The sequence below is a fragment of the Paramisgurnus dabryanus genome, chromosome 8 (genome assembly GCF_030506205.2).
Source record: "Paramisgurnus dabryanus chromosome 8, PD_genome_1.1, whole genome shotgun sequence".
Taxonomy (NCBI): domain Eukaryota; kingdom Metazoa; phylum Chordata; class Actinopteri; order Cypriniformes; family Cobitidae; genus Paramisgurnus; species Paramisgurnus dabryanus.
In genome coordinates, this window is record NC_133344.1 from 13,049,357 (window position 1) to 13,073,038 (window position 23,682).

At 38.1% G+C, this 23,682-nt stretch overlaps 1 protein-coding gene across 3 annotated transcripts in view; it reads right to left on the minus strand.

Annotated features, from left to right (window-relative positions):
• Positions 1-21,941, minus strand: part of stim1a (stromal interaction molecule 1a) — a 49,331-nt gene extending 27,390 nt beyond the window's left edge. The window contains exons 1-4 of one of the 3 annotated variants that reach the window (XM_065280545.2): positions 21,666-21,941; positions 20,140-20,270; positions 11,694-11,824; positions 4,357-4,471 (exon numbers count right to left, since the gene is read on the minus strand). In XM_065280545.2, the coding sequence (XP_065136617.1) occupies positions 4,357-4,471; positions 11,694-11,824; positions 20,140-20,260 (367 nt within the window). In that variant the 5' untranslated portion in view covers positions 20,261-20,270; positions 21,666-21,941. The remainder of the gene's footprint in view (positions 1-4,356; positions 4,472-11,693; positions 11,825-20,139; positions 20,271-21,665) is intronic. The other 2 variants (XM_065280541.2, XM_065280543.2) reach the window with 2 other exon arrangements.
• Between the last annotated feature and the right edge of the window lie 1,741 nt (positions 21,942-23,682).

Consider the following 23,682-nt stretch of genomic DNA (forward strand, 5'->3'; position numbering starts at 1 on the left):
GGTTTTGCTTTAAACGCAAGTATCCTAATGGAGTTTTGCATTTAATTTTATAAGAATCGTGACAGTTTTTTAAAAAAAAATATATAATTAATCATCTGTTGACAATAGCACTTAGTGAAATACGCTATTTGGATGGGACTAAAGCGACGTTCAACTTAGAATTATTAACAGAACACCTTAAATTACATGCCATCATCAGGTCATGTAATTTTTGGATCCGACCCAGACCTTTCTAAATGTTACTTAGGTTATTTATTACATGGATGTGGTCACTAGTTAACATGCTCTGACTGTGTATATCACAAAACTAAAATGATGTAACCATTCATACAATTATGGGACGAAATAAAGATTTACATTTGTGGCCAACAAGTTCTCCTTTTTGATTTTTAATTTAGCCTGCTTGAAACATGACAGGAAGGTCAACACAAATATATGTGAAATAATGTAGATCTTCCTATCCAGATGCACTTTATTTCCCAAAGGACCTCCGAGTCAGTTTCACAACAGCAGGTCATTTGCTCTGCAAATCTGAATGAGGTTGTGCAAGAAAATCACTGATGCAATCGATCCAACAACTTACAAATCGCAAAGTCTGTCTGTTTGTGAAACACAAATGTGCATGAACATATTGTCAATAGACATCTGAATCCAGTTCTACTTCATGTGTTTCTGTAGCTCAAATGGTAGGGGATCATGTTAGCAGCACAAAGGTCATGTGTTTGATGCCCATTAAGATCAAATGTGTAATCTGTAACTTGTAAGTCATATGCATGATGTGCCCGATCTAGATCAACTGATCAAACAAACTAATCTTATAAAATAAAACAAACACACATATAGCAAGCGAACCGAATAAAATGTAATTTGCTGCATGCTACCAGAGTATAATTTTTACAGTGATATTAATAATAGGGAGCTGTTCAATGTCATAACAGCAATAAAAATGACACAGGCTGCCACCGCTCAATGAAAACGCTGTGAGGGTAGAAAGCTCTTGCCTGACCAGAACCTGGCATTGGACTGAACTATGCTCTCTGTGTATGTGTGCGCTAGTTAATGTGCTGCTAGCGTCAGACAGATCAGCTTTTATAGCCTTGGCTATTCAGCTGTGCTTTAGGGAAGAGCTGCAATGCAGGATAGAGAGAAAGAGAAAGAGATAGAGAGAGAGAGAATAGGGTAGAGCAATACTGACTAAAATTCATGCCTTGGATATTTGGCGATGAATAAAGTGCCGCAGGGATGACGTATTTTGTAGGCTAACCCGGAAGTTACAATGTTAACATTGTTTACTTAAACAGTAAACTATACATGACTCAGGGTTCCCACACCTTCGTTAACTTTAATTTCAAGGACCTTTCAAGGACTTTCCAGGTCCAATACCCTCAAATTCAAGGACTAAATGTGGGGACACATTTCAAGTGAGAGCAAGGTTACATCGTGTTACCTTTTAAGATACATTGTTACAGTTCCCTTTCTAGGGAACTCGCGCTGCGTCACTGCAGTGACACTTTGGGGACGCCTCCAGGGGTAAGTGCATCTGAATGTGTATATCAAATTCAACCATTGGTGAGGCTTTACGACAAAAACAGGGTGAGGTGGGAGCCAGGTATTATCCTGTGACGTGACTGCTTAAGCGCATTGGGATCATTCACAGCTGTTACTGTGGGTTCACACCAGACGCGAGTTCAACGTTTTGCACGAGTAGATTACATGCAAAGTCAATGCAAAAACGCGATCAGATGCTTCCTCGTGTTGGGCGATGCGATTGACACAATATGGGCGGCACTAGGGGTGTAACGGCCGCTTACGTGACGCGTCTAAAGTAGGGCTGAACGATACATCGAATTTTCATCGTCATCGCGATATGAACTCACGCTATGAACACATCGCAACCGACAGCCTTGACACGATAAATGAAGGGAAAACGGTAAGCGCATGTAATAACCGTTAGACCTATCACGTTTAGTCCTGATGGCATCCCTGCGTCCCAAACCGCATACCTCCATACTATATAGTAGGCGAAAAGCACTACTTCTTGTACTCTTTGCATACTATATAGTATGGAAGTAGGCAGTTTGGGACGCACGGAGGGTTTGCGCGTTCATTCTATTAGGCCAATCAGGGGAACCCCCAAGTGTCAGGTGCGACACTGTGCCTGTTAGCAAAAACGATGGCGGAGAAAGGAGAGAAGAGTGAGGAAAATGTGTTGTCAGACGAAGACCTTGTGGTGAAAAGGAACAGCACTTCAGCTATTTCATGGAATTATTTTGGATTTAGGAGAGATGACGCCGCAAACACAGGAACTGTGGAAGCGGTGATTCGCATATTGTGTCTATTGCGCGCTCAAGTTCATTATTTCAAATGTAGGCGCGCAGTATGTGCGCTCTGAAAGCGCCGCGGTCGCGACTCGCACGTGGTGCGACGCATTCGTTTTCCAGGCTTTTCAAAAACATTTTTACTTTTCAAAATGACACAAGCGCAGCGTGCAGGTCATGTGACAATAACCTACGTGTCTAGCGTTTTCCACGCGTTTTACGGCGCGACATGTGAATGGCCCCTAAAACATGAAAAAATATAAAATATTTATCGCAACTCACATCGTCATCGCAACATTAAACAATGTCACAGCACATCGCAACTTTTCCTCACATCGTCCAGCCCTAGTCTATAGCATGTGTTAAACGCGACACGCAAGCGGCCCGTAAATGTTTACATTAATAATCAAACGAATATACAACTAAGTACATAAAAATCTTTCTGTGGGCCGAATTATGTTATATGTTTGACAGAAGACTTGTCTGAACGCGGAGACTTCAGCCACTTAATACGTTCGTGTGGAAAAATCAGTGCACATGTGCACCTTGCCGAAAGCCCTGTACCGAAACGGTCCGGTACAAATACATGTACATTTACACCCCTAGGCGGCATGTTTGATGCGAAAACACCCGCTATTCGCCCCAAACGCGAAAATATTCAACTCGAGCGAAAAATTCGCATGACACGAAGTTAAATCTCGGGAGTAATCTAGAGCGAGTAACGTGATGGCCCGCGTTTGGTGTGTACGTAGCATAACTCATCAACAACCGGCAAAACCAACATCTCTCTGACTTAATTTTAAAACAGTAAATTGTGAAAAGCGTTAAAATTTTAGATTTAAATTTAATTTTAGTTAAAAAAGTTATTTTTTATACTATGCATTGTTGCAATGTGCTAAATTAAGATTTGCATATTTTGAAATTGATTTATTTTTTTAAAGGAACAGTATGTAAGAAATTTATATCAATTAATCATAAAATGACCCTGATATGTTACTAGACATTAAGAAATCATTTTCATTTCAAATACTTATATCACTGATAACAGTGGTCTGGCTAGGATATTGTCATTTAAAAAGTGGAGTTGCAGCCCTCAACTGATGTTTATGTTGTCATTTTGTGTATTGGCCACCAGTTGGATGATTGCAGTACCAGTTTTAGCCACAAGTTTTGTTATTGCAATACCAGTTTTGGCCACAATCCTACATACTGTTCCTTTAAACTTCAATAATAATTTATGCAATTGCAATGCCTTGACTTTGAAGTAACAGTTTGTACACAGTCATAGCCATAAATGCAATGGTACTAATTATTGGCGTGAGAGAAGAGAAGAGAAGAGAGAGAAAGAGAGCGAGAGACACTTGAATCCCCCATTATCCCTCACTGCAGTAGACTAGCATTCTGATTTGAATATGGGTCCTGTCAGTGTTTGGATAAGGTCCTTGTTCACAGCTGAATGTTATGAGCAGGTCGATTGTTTTGCATCTAGAGTTTATCTGGATTTGAAGAAGGTGTTGAAAGCAGTGGATCTGTCTCTAACACTCGCTATGTTACGAGCCTGTTTTAATCTCTGTCATCACTTGAAACAACACATGGCCTACACAACTACTACATACTAGTACTAAAGGTATCTCAAGGCAATACCACGGTGCTTTAATGTTTATAAATGATCAAAAACACAAACCATAGAATTATGGAAACTAATAGAGACACAAAGTGACTGACACTTAATTCAAAGAGACTTACAGCACATTGCATGCAATATATTTTATCAGTATGTGTGTTCCTTGGGTTAGAACCCATGACCTTTTGAACTGCTAATGCAATGCTCTTGCGCTTTTTATTTCACATTGCAAGATAATGCAATATGTTAAATAAACAAAAATGCATTCAGCAAACTCAGCAAAACCAACTTTGTAGAAATTTTGTAGAGTCTGCAAAAGCAAAGGTCAACCAATACGTTGTCCTTCATAAAAACGTTAGGCAATATCACACGGTTTTAGCATTAATAGCTCATTATGAAAAAATCGATGCTTACCTTTTGAACTTTTCCAGGTGTTCCACAGGTCCTCCACACTGATGAACTGATCGTCCCCATGAAAACTGTTGTGTTTGGCTTTGGGGTCATGATAGTTGAGGTCCTCTCTTAAAAACTGTTAATTGAAAGAGAGAGAGAGAGAAATTCAATTGAAGCCATTAGCAGCCCCCAAGATATATAGGCATTCTGAAGAAATAGTTTGATTTTTGACAACGTTGATTCCCATTTACAATGAAGGAGAATAGGGTCAGTCCATAAGTGTTAAAATATTATACAAGTTTCAACAGTATACCCACAACAAAGGTCTACAAGTACGTTTTCATCTACTATGATGCAATCGGTCTCAACAGGCCACAGATTGCTGTTTATAAGGAAGTAAACAAGAGTAAAAAAGTTATTTATTACACTGTTAAAAAAGTGAATCTGGGAAAATAAGAGTTTGTTTGACCTCAATGAGCAAAAGCTAATACAAAAGACAATAACTGTTTACCCCAGAGAACATCCAAAAAAGGGAGCACGTCATTGGATACAGTTTATCTTAGGCTTTGATGCGGCTTTGTTTGGAGTTATTCTGGATCTATTAATACAGTTGAACATCTAGCGGGCAAAGGCCGTGTTTGCTCAGACACAGAAAATGGCAAAAATTATTATACGCATAACATAAAATAACATAACGCAACGGAATGCTAGAGCACAGTTCACAACTTATTAAATATGTTGTTTTCTTTACTTCCGTTTAAGTCATTTTGGATAAAAGCGTCTGCTAAATGCTTAAATATAAACGTTAAACGTTTGGCAAACTGCAACCCCTGTGATTGATTTCTCAGAACTGTGTAAACATTAGACAGAATCCATTAACACCCACTATCTAAAATTTAAAAAATGAATTTTTAATACTTGGTTGACTAGGAAAAATAATTGTTCATCACCTAAAACTAATCATATGAATCATAGCATATGTAAACCTTCACAGCAATTTCTTCACACTTTAAAATAGCTTGAATGTAACTCTACACCCTTTCCTTGACTAGTACACATTGATGCATTAATATGTGAATTAGTCCTCGCCTCTACTCGCACCGACTTGGACCATAGATATGAATATGCAAATGAGTCCCCCTGACCTCACTTAATCACACCACCATGAACATAGACGCTACATTCGTCAGTTTCAGAAACATCCCTGCTAAGTTTTTTAGCACTTATATTAAAGGGGACATTTCACAAAAAAATTAAGATGTCAAATAAATCTTTGGTGTCCCCTTAGTGCGTATGTGAAGTTTTAGCTCAAAATACCATATAGATAATTTATTATAACATGTTAAAATTGCCACTTTGTAGGGTGTGTGTCCATTAAATGCAAATGAGCTGATCTCTGCACTTAATGGCAGTGCCATGGTTGGATAGTGCAGATTAAGGGGTGGTATTATCACTTTCTGACATCACAAGGGGAGCCAAATTTCGATGACCTATTTTTTCACATGCTTGCAGAGAATGGTTTACCAAAACTAAGTTACTGGGTTGATGTTTTTCACATTTTCTAAGTTGATAGAAGCACTGGGGACCCAATTATAGCACTTAAAAAAAATGGAAAAAGTAAGATTTTCATAATATGTCCCCTTTAACAGATTAAATCAATTACACCTCAAGTGTGAGCAGCGCATGCTTGCATCACAGAAGTAGAGATAAGCAGCAGTGCTGCAATCGTTTCAGCACGAGTCTATGCAGTATCCATCCATTTTCAATGCTCGGACTACTGATCCACTTCTTCATGATGTGATTGGTTACACATTTGTGATGTAGAAAACATGGATGCCAATTTATGCAATTTCCCATATTTGATGATCGCTTAAATTAACGATCAATCAATCGAATAATCGTTAACTGTAATAGTGAAAAAAGCCTTTACAGCAATGGCATATAGCCAATGACATAAAAGTGTGAGTAAAAATGCCAGCTTCCTCATGCGAATTAAAAGATTTTATTTTGTCTAAATAACATGCTAATGGAATTGTAAAATGAGTCAATTTAATCTTGTAATGAAATCTGGCATGACATGCAGTCAACATAGCTGATGGATCTGATAAATAAAGACAGAGTCAAAACATCAACACATCATGTCATAATGCCAAACTGACATTGATAATTTCACTTGAAACACCGTCACTCTCTCTATTGTATAAAACATGAGACATAGGCAAAGACATTTTTCAACATGCCCACACAAAGTGTCAAGCAAGACGAGTCTAGCCATGCCATGTGACCTGCTTTCAAATCTGCTCTGTGTGAATGCAGTACAACCAGATCTGTCTATTATATGTGCTTGTGAAACATCTCTGAGAATGTGCAGTATGTGATCGTGAATAAGAGAAAGAGTTTCAAAAGGGCCTCTAGCCAAAAAATATACAGTAAACACAAAATCCAAGACACGAATGATGAAGATGTGCTTTACCATTCGGTTTGATTAGCCATAACACTGCTAAGAGGAGATTGGACGCGTGAGGACACCACACCTACGCAACATATCGCCAAGTGGGACAGAAGCCAAAAGGCAGGCCTCTTTCACTGTTGCAAACCTTTCCAAAATGCTACCCACGCACCGGTGCACATGCTAACTAGGTTTGTTTTGGGTAAATAGCCAGGACTTCAAATGTAGCATTAAAGATTTGTTGATACATCATTACGGTGACATCAAAGGCCCAGTGCCAAAAATGTGGTATTCAGAGATATGACACAACTGGTCCATAGGGCCTTTTTTTCCAACGAGATTTTTAGACTAATGTTGCGCAATGCTAGCGAGTGTGATGACTCAGCTAGGCTAACTCAATGTGGGTCAAACAGAATTGACATATTGACGAATGATCAGCTGTGCTGATGCTTACCAGTAGTGAAACCAAATCTACATGTTTATTGTTTCCAAAGGCTCCTGATGGCTGGGAATGGAGATTATCCACGTTCTATGCAGCTAGTGATAGGACATATAAGATAGGAAACATACAGTATGTCCTTTTCTAGGAGTGCACTATAAAATTGGACACGTTTGGCCATTTGACAAATGCTTTACCTCAGTCCTTCAACAAGCTGGTGAAGTACGACATGTAGTTAGTATACATGAAGTACGACAAGTTTTTATATATATAAATGCCAAGTAATGAAAGTCCCCCAAGAAAACTACAAACATATGTTACATATGTGAAATGCACTAAAGTCCACTATATGGAGAAAAATATTTCTTTTTGACTGAAAATAGAAAGACATAAACATCTAGGATGATATGGGGGTAAATAAATTATCTGGATTTGTTTAATGAAAACAGAGTAATCCTTTAAAGCCAGACGATGCGGATCCAGCGGCACTGTTTCTATGAGACACCTACACAGGGATCTAAAACAGCATTTATGGCCCTTGCGGACCACCTATCTGAGAAACTGATGGCTTCTTGCCTTCTGCAGAAAAATTTTGTGCATCTTGCATAGTACAGATAACATGGTCAGAGTACCAACAATGACATTTTGTACACACACACACTGAAAACACACATCCTGGACTTACACATAAGCTCCCAGACAAAAGGACAAGCATTACAAAGAAGGAATTAGCCAAATCTCAATATTTATAACCATCTTTAGTTAAAAGGAAAACACCACCTTGTTTCAATATTTTACTATGTTCTTACCTCAACTTAGATGAATTAATACATCCCTATCTTTTTTCAATGCGTGCACTTTTAATCTTTGTACAGCGCCTTGTGAATGTGTTAGCATTTAGCCTAGCCCCATTCATTCCTATGGCTCCAAACAGGGATGAATTTAGAAGCCACCAAACACTTTCATGTTTTTCCTATTTAAAGACATGAGTAGTTACACGAGTAAGTATGGTGCTTTTGTTTGGAGCCATAGGAATGAATGGGGCTAGGCTAAATGCTAACACCTTCAAGAAGCGCTGTACAAAGATTAAAAGTGCAAGCATTGAAAAAAGATAGGTATGTATTAATTCATCTAAGTTGAGGTAAGAACATAGTAAAATATTGAACATTTTTCTTTTTCTTTAAGGTACAAAGATACTGTGAATTTAAGGCTTGTTCAGATGATAACACACCCTGATCTCACAAGAAATCGTACATATGAGGTGGCTAATTCATATGAAGTGATTTGTACAAAAAGTATGGTTATAAAGGGAAAGAAGCATAAATGAAACCCAACGTCTACAAAAACGTTTGAAATGTGACTGTACAAAATATGTCTGAGCGATTAACCAAAATGAATCACGATGTGTAACATTGCGATTAGCAAATCACAAAAGGCTGCAATATGCAGCGAATCTGTGCCAGAGAAAAAGCATAATGCACTCTTTGGGACAGCCTTACTAACCAATTGAGTGAGCGTGCCTCTGTTCTCCCCAAATTAATGTAATGTTTAATGTATAAATGTTAACTACATATCTACTGCCAAACCTCCCTTCATACAGCAGTGATCTATGATCGCCATCTCTCTTCATCATAGATCGTTGATCACCGCTATGTGAAGGGAGGTTTGGCAGCCAAACTGTAGTTAAAACTGTATACATTAGTACACAGTAATGTCAGCTCAGAGTAGTTTTTGCTGCGCTTTATTAGCTATGATTTGAACTAAGGTAATCTATATGTTGTTTATTTAGCTTGCTATTCAGAAATAAAGTATTCTAAAGGAACTCTGTTGTTATTGATTCTTTGCAAAGTTTAGCGGACGTTACGTTTGTTCCACAACCAGTTTGAGGTTTTAGCAACCAGGCCCTTCAGCTTCACCTACGTTCCGACTCATTGTCCATTTTTGTTTATCCGCAAGTGACGCGCTACCAAGATGGGGCCGGGAGACTCCGCCAACTTTGGGCTACAACAATGTTCTTCAGAAACCTATTGGTGACATAACGGACACTACGTCCATGGTTTATACAGTCTAAGATATTTTCCCCAAATCGCACAGCCCTAGTACAAATTCATATGAATTAACCACCTCGTAAAACACATTCAAACTACCATGAGATAAAGTTGGGTAACATGTTGGGTCTCAGCAGTGGACCCAGTGGAACTTAAAACTATATCCTTTGGTATCCAAAGAACATGTTTTTTGTTTACGACATTGGCATTGATATATGGGTGCGTCTCATTCAGTAAATTGTACCTTTTTTTTACACGTTAAACGTGAGAGAGTTAAAACACGATACACTTGTCAAACACAAAGTTAGTAGAAATGTGAATATTTGGTTAGCATGTTGATTTACAGTGTGTGCCCCTAAATTTTCTGGTTGTGCCCCTAAAATATTCAGTTGGGGGCCACTGTGCTCCTAGTGAAAAAAGTTAGTCTGGAGCCCTGTCATTTCTCGGTCTTACCCCTTACCCCTCTCCTTTGTTTTTGTGGGTTTATGTGAGGGGAGGTGGCGTCTCAATTCTCCTTTTGATCAAGGGCTAGGGCCAAGGTGTAGGGATACATAGCCCTTGAAATGAAGTGTGATAACGACCACACTTGAAAGAAAGGGGTAAATGTTAATGTAGGACTTTCTCAGGAGTGCCGGCATCAAGATTTTTTTATGGCTGAACGTCGAACTGTCAAGGCGTCGCACAAATGCAAGTAACGTTATTTTCAGCAGTTTAATTGATATTATATTATGACACTCATGTTTTATGATACCTTTAATAAAATGTTCAAGCGTTTTTAATTGTAATGTTTTTTTTATCGGTAGTTAAGCCGCTAGCTAGTAGCTAAGTTATGCACTATTTGTCGAGCTCAGCTCAGGCAATCGATACCACAACCTGAGATGACGGCATCTTCCTTGTTTATGTCAACGCTTGTCATCTCTGTTGACGTAGCAGCCAGTTAGCGGCAAGGTAAGATGGCGCAAACGGTACTTGAGTGGCATCTAATTTTTTTAGAGGAACAATCTGTCTTACCCCTTCCCCCTTCACTCGGTTTCAATGGGCAAGGGGAAGACAAAGACAAACGGGTAGGGGTAAGATAGAGAAATTAGATTGGCTCCAAGTCTGCCGCAGGTTATTTATTCTTGGGCTGCACAATATATATTGAAAATGATTGAAATATCGCTGGTGTGCATATGGCAAATATCACAAAAGTTTGCAATAACTGAATAATTTTATTACTTTGAAAGGTCATGTACAGTCAAAGTATTAGCAAAGAGATTGGCACATGAATGAGTGCTGCCTGTGTGCTCTGAAAAGTGAAAAATGATCAGAAAGAATCTGAATTTGATGATTTTACATTATGAACTTAAAGGGATAGTTCGGCCAAAAACGATATTAAACCCATGATTTACTCACCCCAAGCTGTCCGAGCTGCATATGTCCATCGTTTTTCAGACAAACACATTTTCGGATATTTTAGAAAATATTTTATATCTTTCAGTTGATTTAATGTAATGTTACGGGGTCCAGCAATAGTCCACGACCTTCAAGTCCAAAAAAAGTGCGTCCATCCTTCACAAATTAAATCCAAACGGCTCCAGGATGATAAACAAAGGTCTTCTGTGGGTAATCCGTGCGGTGTTGTTGTAGAAATATCCATATTTAAAATGTTATTAACGTAATAAACTACCTTCCGGTAGCGCCGCCATCTTAGACTCAGGAGAGAGTATTAGCGTAGTGTACGCACTTTTCTTAGTGATATATGACAAATTCGGAGGGCGGGGCACAGAGCAGCAGCAGAGAAACTCTGTACGCTGCGTAAGCTCTCATCCTGAATGCGCATCACTCTAAGATGGCGGCGCTACCGGAGGGTAGTTTATAACGTTAATAACATTTTAAATATGGATATTTCTACAACAACACCGCACGGATTACCCACAGAAGACCTTTGTTTATCATCCTGGAGCCGTTTGGATTTAATTTGTGAAGGATGGACGCACTTTTTTTGGACTTGAAGGTCGTGGACTATTGCTGGACCCCGTAACATTACATTAAATCAACTGAAAGATATAAAATATTTTCTAAAATATCCGAAAATGTGTTTGTCTGAAAAACGATGGACATATGCAGCTCGGACAGCTTGGGGGTGAGTAAATCATGGGTTTAATATCGTTTTTGGCCGAACTATCCCTTTAAAGCACTAAAGTTTTGCATATCGTTTAACGCATCATTTGGCAAATTATTTTTTTCATTAATATAGTGCAGCCCTAACTCATTCCCCAGTCTTACTAACTAGGACATTAAACATATTAGAAAAAAATAATTAATGGACCGTTTAATCAACCACCCTAAGTTCGAGGTTAGTGGTAAATTAAACTTAATCAACTGCCTAATAAACCGAACATCAGACACGTAGAAGCAGCGCAAAAGGCAAACCACTTACCCCGTCAGTCTCCAAAACATCCACGTTTCCGTTGGCGTCATCATCCATTTGCTTGTGAATGCTGCGGATGGCCTCGAAGCTGAGGATGGCGTTCTCATCCTGGCATAGGGGTTCATCAATGCGGCAAAGCTCTATGGAAAGAGAGACATTTAGTTAGATACTGAAATTGACGTTGCCTAATTCTAATCTTAAATGTAATTCTTGGATTCTTATGGAACGTTGGATCTCAATAAGTTGCAGGTTAGTTCGCAAAAGCCTTTAATCTGAAATGAATGTCCCATTAATATTACAAGCTTTTGCCATTAAATTAGGGACTAGCACATTCAAATCTGAGACTGCATGAAACAGATAAGCAATTAAACTGCAACTGTTTGGAAATTATAGCAAGACAGAGACCCAAAACAGCCTGAAGCCTTGTGAACCCAGTGATGGTTACTATGTCTTGAGCCACATAGCACAGTTTAATGAGAATCTTGTGTTAATAAAGACTCTCAGCATCTACAATGAGAGGATCAAATCCAAATCTTCATAGGTCCTCCTAAAGACACTCCTTGACAGCTCATGTGAAGATTTCCAACTCAAACTTTGAGTGTGGCTAAATATAGGCCTGACTGTGGTATTAACAAAAAACTAGCTAAAGACTATTTTTAGACCAACAATCTTTTCAGCTGTTGTGTTACAGTCAAGGTGACGTGGTTTGTGCTCTTCTTTCGTTTCCAGATCAGAAAGGATTTCTAGTTTATGTGAACCCTTACGAATACAACACAAGTTGGCCTATATCATAGCCTATAAGAGACCACAGGCTTAAAAAAAAAACTTAGTGTCTGTCTCTTAACAAAATAAGTCGAAAACCCAAGGACCTCCTTTAAAAGCAGAGACGGGAGTCGTAGTAGGTATAAGGATTTGGGGTGGGTGCTGGGTGGGTGACGGCTTCATATAAGGTTTCTGAAATATAACACCAATTAGAATAGACTTCAACCTTGGAGGACATTGGATAAGGTCTTTCGTAAAGCAGCCTGGGGTATAGGGCTGCACGATGTGAGGAAAAGTTGCGATGTGCGATGACATTGTTTAATGTTGCGATGACGATGTGAGTTGCGATAAATATTTTATATTTTTTCATGTTTTAGGGGCCATTCACATGTCGCGCCTAAAAATGCGTGGAAAACGCTAGACACGTAGGTTATTGTCACATGATCTGCACGCTGCGCTTGTGTCATTCTGAAAAGTTAAAATGTTTTTGAAATACCTAGAAATAACGAGCGCTGCGTGCGAGTCGCGACTACGTCGCTTCCAGAGCGAACATACATTTGAAATAATGAACTTGAGCGCGCAATAGACGCAATATGTGAATCACCGCTTCCACAGTACCTGTGTTTGCGCCGTCATCTCTCCTAAATCCAAAATAATTCCATGATATAGCTGAAGTGCTGTTCCTTTTCACCACAAGGTCTTCGCCTGACAACACATTTTCCTCACTCTTCTCTCCTTCCTCGCCATCATTTTTGCTAACAGGCACAGCGTCGCAACTGACACATCACAAATCAATCTGAGCGTAGCTGACTTGGGGGTTCCCCTGATTGGCCTAATAGCATGAACGCGCAAACCATCCGTGCGTCCCAAACTGCCTACTTCCATACTATATAGTATGCAAAGAGTACGAGAAGTAGTGCTTTTTGCCTACTATATAGTATGGAAGAATGCGGTTTGGGACGCAGGGCATGTCTTCAGGACTAAACCTGACGGGTCAAACGTTCATTACATGCGCTTACCGTTTTCCCTTCATTCATCGCGTCAAGGCTGTCTGTTGCGATGTGTTCATCGCGTGAGTTCATATCGCGATGACGATGAAAATTCGATGTATCGTTCAGCCCTACTGGGGTATGCACAACAAATTGCACAAACCTGATCAAATTGAGCAATATGAATACGCTCTTATTTTACATATACAAACGATGATAGCATAATCAAAGGAACCCTTACAAAAGACTGAACCTGTATCCTTTGCGCTAACAGCCCAGGGGCCCGTTTCAATAAAGAGGTTCAAACAACTCTTGAACTCTGAGTTGACTTACAAGTAGTTGTTTACAAAACAGCTGAAATTAGCTAGTTCAATCGACTCTTAGTTGAGAGCATGCACAACTACTACGAAAAGCCATCATCAATGAAGCTCCGATATTACTATTTGCCACAACAACAGCACACAAAAAAGAGGTTCAGATAAGTTTTACTAGTAAACTAGTAAACTTAACAGAATAAAACCTGCTCCCTGATCAGGTTAGGTTCACAAAGTAAGTTACCATGGAAACAGACTCGGACTGAGTATAAGTCTCGGATTTAACAGAACTCCCATTCTGAAACAGAAAACTCACAGCTTCCCTCATTTCAGGGTTAACAAACTCAAAGTTTTCACTTAACCTCCTTTCTGAAACGAGCCTTAGTTCTTAAACTGTTAAGCCCAAAACACAAATTCTACTCAAAGACATAAATGCAAACTCATGCATTAATGCGATTAGTCATTACATAAAAGAAACACTCGTAACTCCGTTTTTTTTTTAGTGTTGCAACAAGGGGGCCATTTGGCACAAACTGTGCACTACAATCAATCTTTTCTTCAGCTCATCTGAAAGAGAAACAGTTTACAATCCTGCTGAATAAGTTTAGCTGACATATTTATAGTAGGCTCCCTGCAAATAACATCTGGTTTAGCATCACATTTTTAAATGCACCAAACCTTTATTGCCCTCAGAAGTTTGTTTTCTGTAACAGTAATAAAAGGCATGCGGTTAAGTGTGTATGAGCATGCAATTCACTGCATTAGCCTAGCATTTGCATGCTTGATCGGATTAGATACTCACCAACTGATATATGCAATTCAACATAGACTACATGTTAAATACATCTTATATAAATGAGTCATATTTCTACTTAAATATAAAAAAGAAATGATTGCATTGCAACAATTGCGACAAAACTACTTTATTCTGACCCAAATAAAACACCAGTTATTGAAAGCCCAGGGTTTCCAGCAGAAAATGTATTAGTTAAGGTGGCACACGTGCCCGCTCGCAGTGTGAAGCGCGTCCGCACTATTCTCCGGGATGCACTTGACAGCCTTTTGTGCAGCTAAATATTTTTTTTTTTTTTGGACGACCTAGTTAAGGCGGTAGGGTTTCCCAGCTTAGGCGGGCTGCCCGAACTGCAAAGCGCTGCAGGAAACCCTGAAGTCAAAGTGTCTTCATTTAAAACAGATATCATAATATGTATGGGAAGGAAAAAACAGGAAATCTCACACATTTTAAGTCTTGAGAGTAAACTTGATGAAGACGAAAGTCTCCACAGTTCCCACATGCCTTTTAATCTAAATGCTGGGAAGGTCAAGGAAATCCCATTATGTCAAATCAATGTATGATCCTCAATAAACTCGAAATCTCTTTAAAACCCCATATAATACCCATTTACCATCATTTCAAAGATAAACTGATTTGGCCATGTTTACTTTTTCAATTGTATTACCGGCAAATCCACTATACTCAAAGTTTTGAAATAATAAATCAACTAATGAACACAATTTTCATGCAAAAAAGAAAAACAGTATCATGGTTCACTGTACAACAAATCTGTTAGTGTTTTTGCAAGAAACACTGAATCAATTTAAGAGCGCACTCACATTATCCAAACCAAACCATGCCCCAGCACAATTATCACCCCTCCCTACTCCCCCAGATGCATGCACTCACACTATACGCCCAGGCACGCTTTCGTAATTAAGATGCAATTGTTTTGAAAAAAAGCAGGAAGTAAAGTCGTTTTATGCGATGACTGATAGCCCTCTCACATGTCATCATATTGCTTAGTCACATGCCATCTGTAACGTGTGCAGCTCGGACGTTCACGTAACCCTGCTGCGCGCATCAAACGGTTTTTACAGATGCACATGAAGGTGAGTGGTCGCGCAATTGACATCTTCACCTATTGCGCTTACACCATAGCCTTCCGCGCTCCAGCCCACCTCTGCAACCCGGCCGGTGCACGATAAACCAAACTGCGCCCGGGCACGGTACAGAGCGATCACACTAGTCAAACGAACCAGGCTTTGGGGGTCAAACGCGCCCGAGCACGGTTTGGTTTGGTTAACGTGAGTACGCCCTAAAACATCAATACGAAATACTGGTTTGGTTTCAGCTATATTTGACATCTCTTATTTTAAAAAGTGAGCCAAACTTGATCTGAAGGCAAACTATAGTATAACAAACCACATCAAACAGTATTTAAGAACACTGCAATGAACCCACACCCATTGGATGCATTCGAACATCTTTTTTTCAGCTGACCTGAGGGTTAACCCACACCCATAGTGTGTGTGTATTTGTAATACGCGTTTTAGATCAACCACACAGCAATAACACACTTCCACTGTTTGTAACAATCATGTACAAACCACAATAATTTTTTCTTTAATAAGTAGGGTGTGCAAAAAAACTTTTATTTACAATAAATAGTTGGTTTGTTGCATAAACATGTTCGCACTAAAAATGCCTTTCCCTTAGTACTTGTACTCATGATAGCTTATTGCTTTATTGTATAAATGTTTTATTATTTAACTAAAATAAAACACTATCGATATCAGTATCACATTGCATTTTCTTAACTGCAGTCTGCTTGCTGTTGCTACGCAACACAGAAATTTGGTGCATCAATAGAGAATATGTGAAGCAGGTGTGTATATTTTACAACAAAATGTCTCTCAACCAATCAGAATTCAGAGTTACTTAAGAAATTAGGTAATACAATTATCACAAGTCAAAACTTTAAAAAATAGGTTCAATTGACTTGATTAAGTTGAATATGAAGAATTAAGTTTTTTTTTACAGTCTTGGCCATAATGCATCACCGCTGACTCTTATAAAACATTTACACAAACCAGTTTTCTTATGCAACATAACTTTTAAGCCAACACACAGATCGGGGCCTTTTCGTGTAAACTCTGCATAGCTACAAATCAGACGCCCTCCCGAAGCCACTGACCCTGAGCCGAAGCAGAAAATGAATGTTTCATTCGAGGCATTTATCTGTGAGCAAACCAGTGGACTTCAAGGCTAACAGCATTATAATGAGACCTAGACTTACATCAGACAACTCTTTAAAGGTTAATTCAATAAACAATTTAGTCAGTGAAAAACATGTCTGGCCCATAGTGCGTGTTCAACAAACAGGGAGATGATGTAGTATGACTTTATGACTGGGCCCAATTCCAAATGTAGAAACGTTGTACGGCTCACTCTGGACTTTGTGCATTTTTTCCATGTTGCGATCGTTCACTTATATGACACAAGAGCACCAAATGGTCATGGCCATTCATTTTAAAAGACAACTATTGTAACTATTGCATCTTCAAGTTAAGTTTGGCCCACTCAGGCAGAATATGATTGATTGGCAGTCCAATATTAATTTAAATTAAATTAGGGCTGCAACTAACAATTATTTGGATAATCGATTAATCCGGCAATTATTTTTCGATTAATTGACTAATCGAATAAAAACATTATTTATTCTAAGCGAAGTTTATCGGAAGTTACGTGTTGACCACGAAAGCGCTTTTTTATGTTGTTCCTGCTGAAACCGTCTATAATTGTTAAACTAATAATTTATATAGTGCATTTTCAAAGCTCAAGCTCACTTTATAAATACACAGACAAACATAAAAAGTAAATTGGATAATCGATTAATCAGGCAGTTATTTTCCGATTAATTGACTAATCGAATAAAAACATTACTCAATTAAATTTTTCACTTATTATAGCTAAATAAGGCATTAAATTGGGGTATTCACGCGTAGAAGTGTACTTTAAACACACACACACACTCCTACAAAGATTTGCTAATATATATTTTTTTTGATTTTATTATTTTAAGCCTTAAATAAAAAAAAGGTTGTGCTACTTTTAAATAGTAAAACATCTTTAAATGTCAAAAAATAAAAAAAAATAACTGAGTCTTCAGGGATGTGCTGGTGAGGAAATTTTGCCACAGATTAATAAACTCATTTTAAACTTTAGACCATCATGAGAATGGACATTGTTCGTTATTAAAGTGCACCTATTTTATTGCTAAAACAACACTATTTTGTGTATTTGGAATAATACAATGGGTTTGCGTTGTTTATGTTTTTCACTTTATTTTACATTATTTTTCACATTTTTAACATAACTTTTTTGATTTCACTCTCTTCCTGAAACACACGGATTTCAAAAGCTCTGCATCCCTGATTGGCCAGCTGATCTGTATGTTGTGATTGGCCTGAATACCTCTGACATCAGCCAGAAATGTGACATTCCTTACCATGTTTGAAAGATTCGGTCACAATGCAATGCTAACAGGAGTTAACTTACAGTATCTACGTCAACAAGCCCAGGAAGTAAACTGTTGTCTACAATCCGTGTGTTTGTTTTAGTCCAAGAAAAGAGATTTACGTTGGGTACGATAACTCGCGTCATCGTTTCCTTCGGGGTATGTACTTTTTGCACATCGTTAACATGTACTTGTAGACACTTAAGGAGATGTAAAAACGTGAATCGTCGTGTTAGGGTTGACAGATCCACATAACAAAACCAGCCCAATGACCATTCAAAATTAGTCCAAAAGCATCTCAATGACTATTCACAGCCCAAATACCAACAATTAATCAACCAAATTCTTCCATCTCTAACCCCGCTGAAAAACATCAACCTGCAGAAACAGTTTAAAAGAAGCCCAATTCAGCAACTCTAAGCAACGCAGCCTTGAAAATGTGGCAGACTTTAATCATAGACTTATTTAGCACAGTTCGCGCTAAATAAGCAAACTTGTGTCTGCGCTGTCCGAGGGTGGTGAGGGAGCGTGTCACATCACAGACCAACTAATCGATAATGAAATTTGTTGCCGAAGAAAATTGCTAGAAAGCTAATTCTAGCTAGTGATATTTCTAAAGAAGTATAGCAATTTCTAGCCAACTTGTCTATAGACGTTTCATAGAACGCACGTGCAGTGACGCGATTACGCATCTGGTCCAAACTTTACTTCCGGTTTCTGTTTGTTTAATAGTCTGACTAGTTGCTAAAACTGAACTCTTAAACAAATACCTCTTCGAAAATAACAAATGTTTTGGTTTCCTCCAATGTGTTGTTTAATTTGCTTGTTATATAAATAAACTACTTTAAAAGGACTTTGTTGTTATTTATTCTTAGCGGAGTTTACCGGAAGTTACGTGTTGACCACGAAGGCTGCTTGTTTATGTTATTCCTGCTAAAACCGTCTATAATTGTTATACTAATAATTTATATAGTGCGTTTCCAAAGCTCAAGGTCACTTTATAAATACACAGAAAAACATTAAAAGTAAAAACACAGACTACAAATTCATCAGCGATTAAACGGAAAGATAATTTTACCTAAGCTTTGAAAACAGAGATCGAAGAGATATTACAAAGACTTAGAGGAAGTGAATTTCATGGTTCAGATGCAAATACACATAAGGATCTGCCAACAACAGTGGAGCGACAAAATCAAACTATACAGATGGAATAATAAATATGGTTTTCATTTTACATAAGTATAAGTGTAATAATCCAACTCTTTCATGACTTTTCCAAGATATTATTTATTTACTATACTTTTCTAATCTTTAAAATGCTAATTCAACAAATTCCAGACAAACATTTAAGCCATCATTTCAAAACTGGAATCTAGGCAAGACACAACACATCCCAAGTATCTCCTAACGGTCAACTCTGATGAACCCCAAGTTAACTTTTTAGGGTTTAATGGTGCAATGTGGGACTTTTAGCATTATCTAGCAGTGAAACGAACAGCTCAGTCCGCTGCAGCTCACCCCTCCTTTTCGAAATGCATAGCTAAGCTACATACAAATACTTCATTGTCTGAAACGGGGTAGTAACAAAACGTGATCTATAGACATGCTTAGGGCTACTGTAGTAACATGACAGCGACTTCCATGTAAGGGGGCCCGTGGTGTATGTAAATTAAAAGGCATTTTAAAGTAATATAAACAATACAGTTCATTTTGTATGGTCTTATACACCACTGATAATATAGTTAATTATGCATATTATTTTGCATTTATGCCAAGAGATCCTTCGAAAAGTCCCACCTTTAAAATGTATTAATGAAGCAACTGTGCACACTATGATGCTCTCAGCAAGTTTATTTGACAGGCTGCCACAACACAGCACAACAGAGGACAGTGCTTAACAGAGAATGCATTCCCTACCTATTCTCAGCCCGGACGCATTTAGACCCCCACACAACTTCTAAATAAGACTTCAGCACTCGCTCCAAAGTACAGAACGTTTCTGTGTGTACATTGCTTGATGAAAGGGACCATCACCTTTGGTCTATGATGACACAGCGACTTTTCATAAAAAAAAAAAAACTCAGGTCATACTCACCGGACACATCGCTATCTGACGGTAGAGGGTCCGTGGTTATATGATTGAGTTTGTCCGTCCGGCATTTCCTCACGCAGCATATCCAAATGATCCACAAGGTGACCAATCTGCTCAGCTCCATAGTGTAAGAGCTGGTTTGGGATAGAAGAGATATGAGGTGTTGTCATTCCTTAACTAGCAAATCCACAACCCAGCAGTTAAAGTCAACTGTAATGCAATGAAGTCACAAACAAACCAATGAAACAAAGACAGTGATTCTGCACATGCTCAGTAAAGATCTCTTTATTATTTTCTTCTGCTTTCTAAAGTTAAAGTTTGAATTTTAACATACTTAATCACTTATGGCTTTGGTTAAAATGAATGATAGGGCCACTAGTCAGTGGGCAATTGTAAGACACTCCCCTATAGTAAATTTTAAAGAGATAGTTCACCCAAAAATAAAAATTCTGTCATCTTTAAGCACTCTCATGTTGTTGCAAACCTGTATAAATTTTTCTGTTCTGATGAACACGAAGGAAAATATTTTAAGGAATGTTCGTAACCAAAGCACCAATCACTTCCATAGTGTTCTTTTTTCCTACTATGAAAGTGAATGGGGCTCACGAATGGTTACGTTAGACACAATCCTTAAAATATCTTCCTTCGTGTTCACCCAAACAAAGAAATGTATACAGGATTGTAACAACATGAGAGTGAGTAAATGATGACAGAAATTTAATTTTTGGGTGTACTATCCCTTTAAGTGCATTGAAATCATAATATTTATAAGGGGCATTGTTTATGCTGCACGCAGTACTTTGAAGTATTATTACTTCTGTCACATTTATGTTTCAGACAACAAAAGATGCAGATTTGTAGTGGTCGGAGTCGTACAGGAACTGTTACAGATGTCAAAACCACTATTTAACTAGTACCTTGGTTTAAGGAACAGCAACATGGATTTGGAAATGGGGTTACATCATACAACCCTTACAAAACCAATCTGGCCACCTAAAAGGTTTTTTTGCTGCATGATAGGCCCACAGTATTACTTCATAATTACAAAAATAAACACATAAATGAAATAATATCCAGGTAGGTCTTAGATCTCAGGTTTAAATGCAAATTTCGACAAACTGAACACTTTACATATGCTAATGACAACATACTACCAAAGCAAGATATAATACACAGCCTATGCACACATATGAACAAATACTGTAGTATACCTTAGTGTTTAAAATTAGTAAATTAAAGCAATTAAAACCTGTATTAGTAGTTATGTTTATGGTAAGGTTAAAAACCCAACGGTGTCTAGGAATTTCACTGCAGTTCACTATAGTAATACTAAAGTATGCTACAGTATTTCTTCATGTGGGCAACCATAATATCTGTCATATTTCATGCAGTTATGCGCACCTGGCTTGGTAACAACACGAGGCCACTGGCACCCACCTTTCCCTTTTTTAAACAATTAAACCCATCGTTGAAACGCCATGAAATGTGAAACGCTGTAAAATCAGCTGTGGTAAAATAAAATACACTACCTCGTTTCTTCGTCTCACTGGTTGAGATTAAACCCTAATGTTCGCCTTCAACGACTGCGCTCTTCCCCCGCGAGGCTCCATGGAGGCTTTCTTATAAAAACACTGCCAAGATCACACGATCACAGTCCGGCGAGATTTTCCGTGCCTGTAGATGAGAGAAAACGGCAGGTGGACGGTAGTTTCCTCGCCCTCTGTCAGCGCGAAAGGCCGTTTGAGCTGCGCTTCCTCATCGATTCACGCCGGGCTGGCAGGCTGCGGCACGACGCATGCGCAGATACACGCGCGATTACAGATCATCGCACCCTCGGCCTCATCACAATCACACTTACAGATCAATTTTAATTACTTTATTTGCATGATTGTGTTTAGTGACAGTACTGGTAAAGCATTAGAAATACAATTATAATAATGGCAATGCGATATTATACAATATCCCAATAAAAACAAATGGTGAGGTGCTAGGTAAAGGATACAGTAGAATAGGACAAATAAACATAATACAGTATATTTAAATATGAAAAGGCATTTAATATTACAAAAGGTAAAAGGCCCTATCTCAATCCAAAGGCTGCCCCCATTTTTTGTCTTTTTTCAAAATATTAAGAGTTATAAAGTTGACTATTAATCGTGGTTAATCATACATTTTTGTAATATGCTTATACTTGCGAATGTAATGCTCAGTTAACTTAATAAATAAACCAGGCTTGATGACGTATGCAGCCTGCATATGCGACCTCCGTAGGCTGCAGCCTTTGGATTGAGAAACGGCCATAGACATACATGCCATATCATAGACATAGAAGCTGCATTGACTGCTGAATCGTTTGCCAACAACGCCGCCATATTGGGAAGGTCAAGAAGTCAGAGGTTTTCTCATAAGCACAATTACGCTTACATTTATCGACGATCTATATGGAGTACGAATTTGTTTAGTTATAATTACTTATAATTTCGAAAGTTAGACATGCAAAATTAGTCAGTAGAAATTGTGAGAGCTTACTTGCTTAGTAATTGTGGAGACATTCCTGACATACAATGCCTAATCAGCGTGGTCCGAAAGACCACTGGCAGCAATTATTTTGCATTATGTCATTAAAAAATGCATATTAAAATAATTGTCATTTAAGTATTTGGTGTTGCTCTTTTTTTTTAATGACACCACTTAAAGTCTTTGACTTAGATATCTTATATACATGTAGTAGCCTAATGCTTGAATATCGTAACCACCACTGATTATAATGTCGCTTTATTTATACTTATATGTTAAATCATTTTGCTAATGTAATATTATTAAATTATTCTCTTAACTTGTTTAACGCGCCAAATGTTATAATAAAATAAAATATAATAAAAAGACTGTCTGCCTGATCACCAGAAGACACTTTTCCACGACGGCCCGTATATAATAATAAGACTTCTGAGGAAATTGGGATTTATTCTTTTAATTGGTAAAAAATAAATAAAGACACATTTGGTGGGATGTCCACATATTTTCTCCAGTTTCATTACTTTCATTCTCACCTCCCTTTTTTGAAGAGATTGCAGTGTGTATGTGCGTGTGTGAACATGACTACACTGCCGACTAGTGGTCGGGTGATGACACTACATCATTCTGTGTTAAAGTATGACCAATTGCGCCCTCTTGAGGTGTGTTTTGAAACACATTTATATATATTTACTATTACTATAAGTTTATTAGATGTTTTATTAAATAAGACAATTACTGATCATCACAAACAGTGCTTTATATGATTATACTGCTGTTACAATAAAAATAACGCAAATGTGTTATGCATTGCAATTTTAGTGCATGTGTGAAGGAAACTAAATGCTTTGAAATAAAATAAAAATGCATTGAATACCTGTGACAATCAACATGCAATATGTTGAACTATTACTGGTTTTAATGTTTGACACACTATACTGTAGCCCAGCTTTATGGGCCTCCAAAGTATACTTCCCCATCAGCTCTGCCTTTTTGTGTCACTAACTTCCTCTTAGTGAATTAGTCTGCATT